Source organism: Myotis lucifugus, unplaced genomic scaffold (genome assembly GCF_000147115.1).
Source record: "Myotis lucifugus unplaced genomic scaffold, Myoluc2.0 scaffold_1614, whole genome shotgun sequence".
Taxonomy (NCBI): Eukaryota; Metazoa; Chordata; class Mammalia; order Chiroptera; family Vespertilionidae; genus Myotis; species Myotis lucifugus.
Window position 1 is genome coordinate 31447 of NW_005872662.1, and position 2092 is coordinate 33538.

A 2092-nucleotide genomic window follows, 5' to 3' on the forward strand; every position below is an offset into this window, starting at 1 on the left:
ATTTGGAATGTTTCCGGAGTAGGGGAGTCTTTTTCCCTTTGTAAAGTCTAAAATGAAGAGAAGCATGGGATAAGTTGACCTGCAAACCCACTCTCTCATGTAGTCTCAGGTAGTAAAATAGCAACCCTTCACGAAAAGCTGACATTCTGAAATGCCCCTCTTAGAAAACATGCAGAACAAGCAAAGCTTAGAGCACACAAAGAAACAACTCTAGCCCCTTTTTTCCCCTTGTGAAACATAAATCCAAGCTCATTCAGTAGTATAATTTCCATTAGACATAAAATTAAGACAAAGAGAAAAATGTGTAAGAGAGGCCATTCTGGGATGCGCTGTTGAGTGAAATTAGCCAAACATGAGCACAAATTACAATTATAGATACTGAGGATATTTAATAACAATGCACACAGGTTTGTAGAAAAAACAAACATATTCACACAACACATGCCTTATTAAACTAATAAAAACTACTTGCCAACTTTTTTGATTGTTCACAAAATTACATTTGCTTACATAAATTTGAATACAATAATCAAATCCTTTTAAAACAGAAAACCATATAAATATGTTTAAAAAGATTTTGAAAAACAAATTATTTTCTATAGTCATTTAAGTTATATAATGAAAGTAGACTTTTAGAATAGCAATTTATCATTAATTTTTCACATAGATTAAATATACTACATACCTCAATCCGTCTCCCAGTTTAGTGGTAAGACATACAGAGATATTGATAATAAAGTATGGACACTGATTTTCAGAACAAAAGTGTGTTCTTAAATGTGTAAATGATCATTTCACCTAGGCTTTACCTAATTAATTTTATTGAGATCAAGTTTTCAATACAGAATTACAAATGAAAGTATATATTAATTCTTAAAAATGCTATTCTGATTTGTAACAAATTCATATTTATTATTGAATCCCATTGTTGCTGATGAGTTAGCTTAATCAGTAGCCTAATTTTTCAAGTATTTCATAGGTAAATATTCACAAATTAGTCTCCATAATTGTTCCCAATTTCCCAACACAGAATCAAAAAAATTGGCTAGTATTTACAAACTGGAAAGAAAAAGGACATCAAAAGAAAATAGCACATCAATTGGGAAAGCAAGCCATCTTCTAAGAACACCAAACAAGCCATCATCATATACCCTACCATTTCTCTAGCATTTCGGCAAAGAGCCATGTCAGGATCCAGTCTATCACGAACAAAATAGTTCCTTTCATTCATCTCTGATCGAAGTGTCTTCCCTTTAATTAAGTACACATTAGCCATGTATGGGACATTCCATATCCCTCTGAAAGTAAAGAGAAGACATTCCAAAATACCACAAATATAAAATACTTAGTTTTATTTTTTTTATATGTTTTTAAAAATATATTTTTATTGATTTTTTTACAGAGAGGAAGGAAGAGGGATAGAGAGCCAGAAACATCGATGAGAGAGAAACATCGATCCCCCTACAGGGGATGTGCCCGCAACCAAGGTACATGCCCTTGACCGGAATCGAACCTGGGACCCTTCAGTCCACAGGCCGACGCTCTATCCACTGAGCCAAACCGGCTATGGCACTTAGTTTTATTTTTGTTTTAAAGGTAAATGCCTTATATGGTTTAAGTTATATATATATAAATTATTGAATCAAGCCCTAACTGGTTTGGCTCAGTGGATAGAGCGTCAACCTGTGGATTCAAGGGTCCCAGGTTCGATTCTGGTCAAGGGCATGTACCTTGGTTGTGGGCACATCCCCAGTAGGGGGTGTGCAGGAGGCAGCTGATCGATGTTTCTCTCTCATCGATGTTTCTAACTCTCTATCCCTCTCCCTTCCTCTCTGTAAAAAATCAATAAAATATATTTAAAAAAATTATTGAATCAAATTACATGCAAATACAAATATACTTAATGCCATTTGACACACACACACACACACACACACACATATCCATACATGATATTTATACAGTATGTCCCCAAAACATGTACACACACTTTAACAGCTGATAGTTAAATCGATGTTTCTTTCTTTTCATCCAGACTAAGCTTTAACCAAGGGAAATTCATCCTAAAATGCTACTGGAAGTTAAAAACGCA

At 34.3% G+C, this 2092-nt stretch overlaps 1 protein-coding gene across 1 annotated transcript in view; it reads right to left on the reverse strand.

Annotated features, from left to right (window-relative positions):
* The window catches only part of LOC102437383 (procollagen-lysine,2-oxoglutarate 5-dioxygenase 2), a 27097-nt gene that overhangs the window by 19654 nt on the left and 5351 nt on the right, over positions 1-2092 (reverse strand). Inside the window, exon 3 of the mRNA XM_023748650.1 lies at positions 1157-1298. Coding sequence (XP_023604418.1) covers positions 1157-1298 — 142 coding nt within the window. The remainder of the gene's footprint in view (positions 1-1156; positions 1299-2092) is intronic.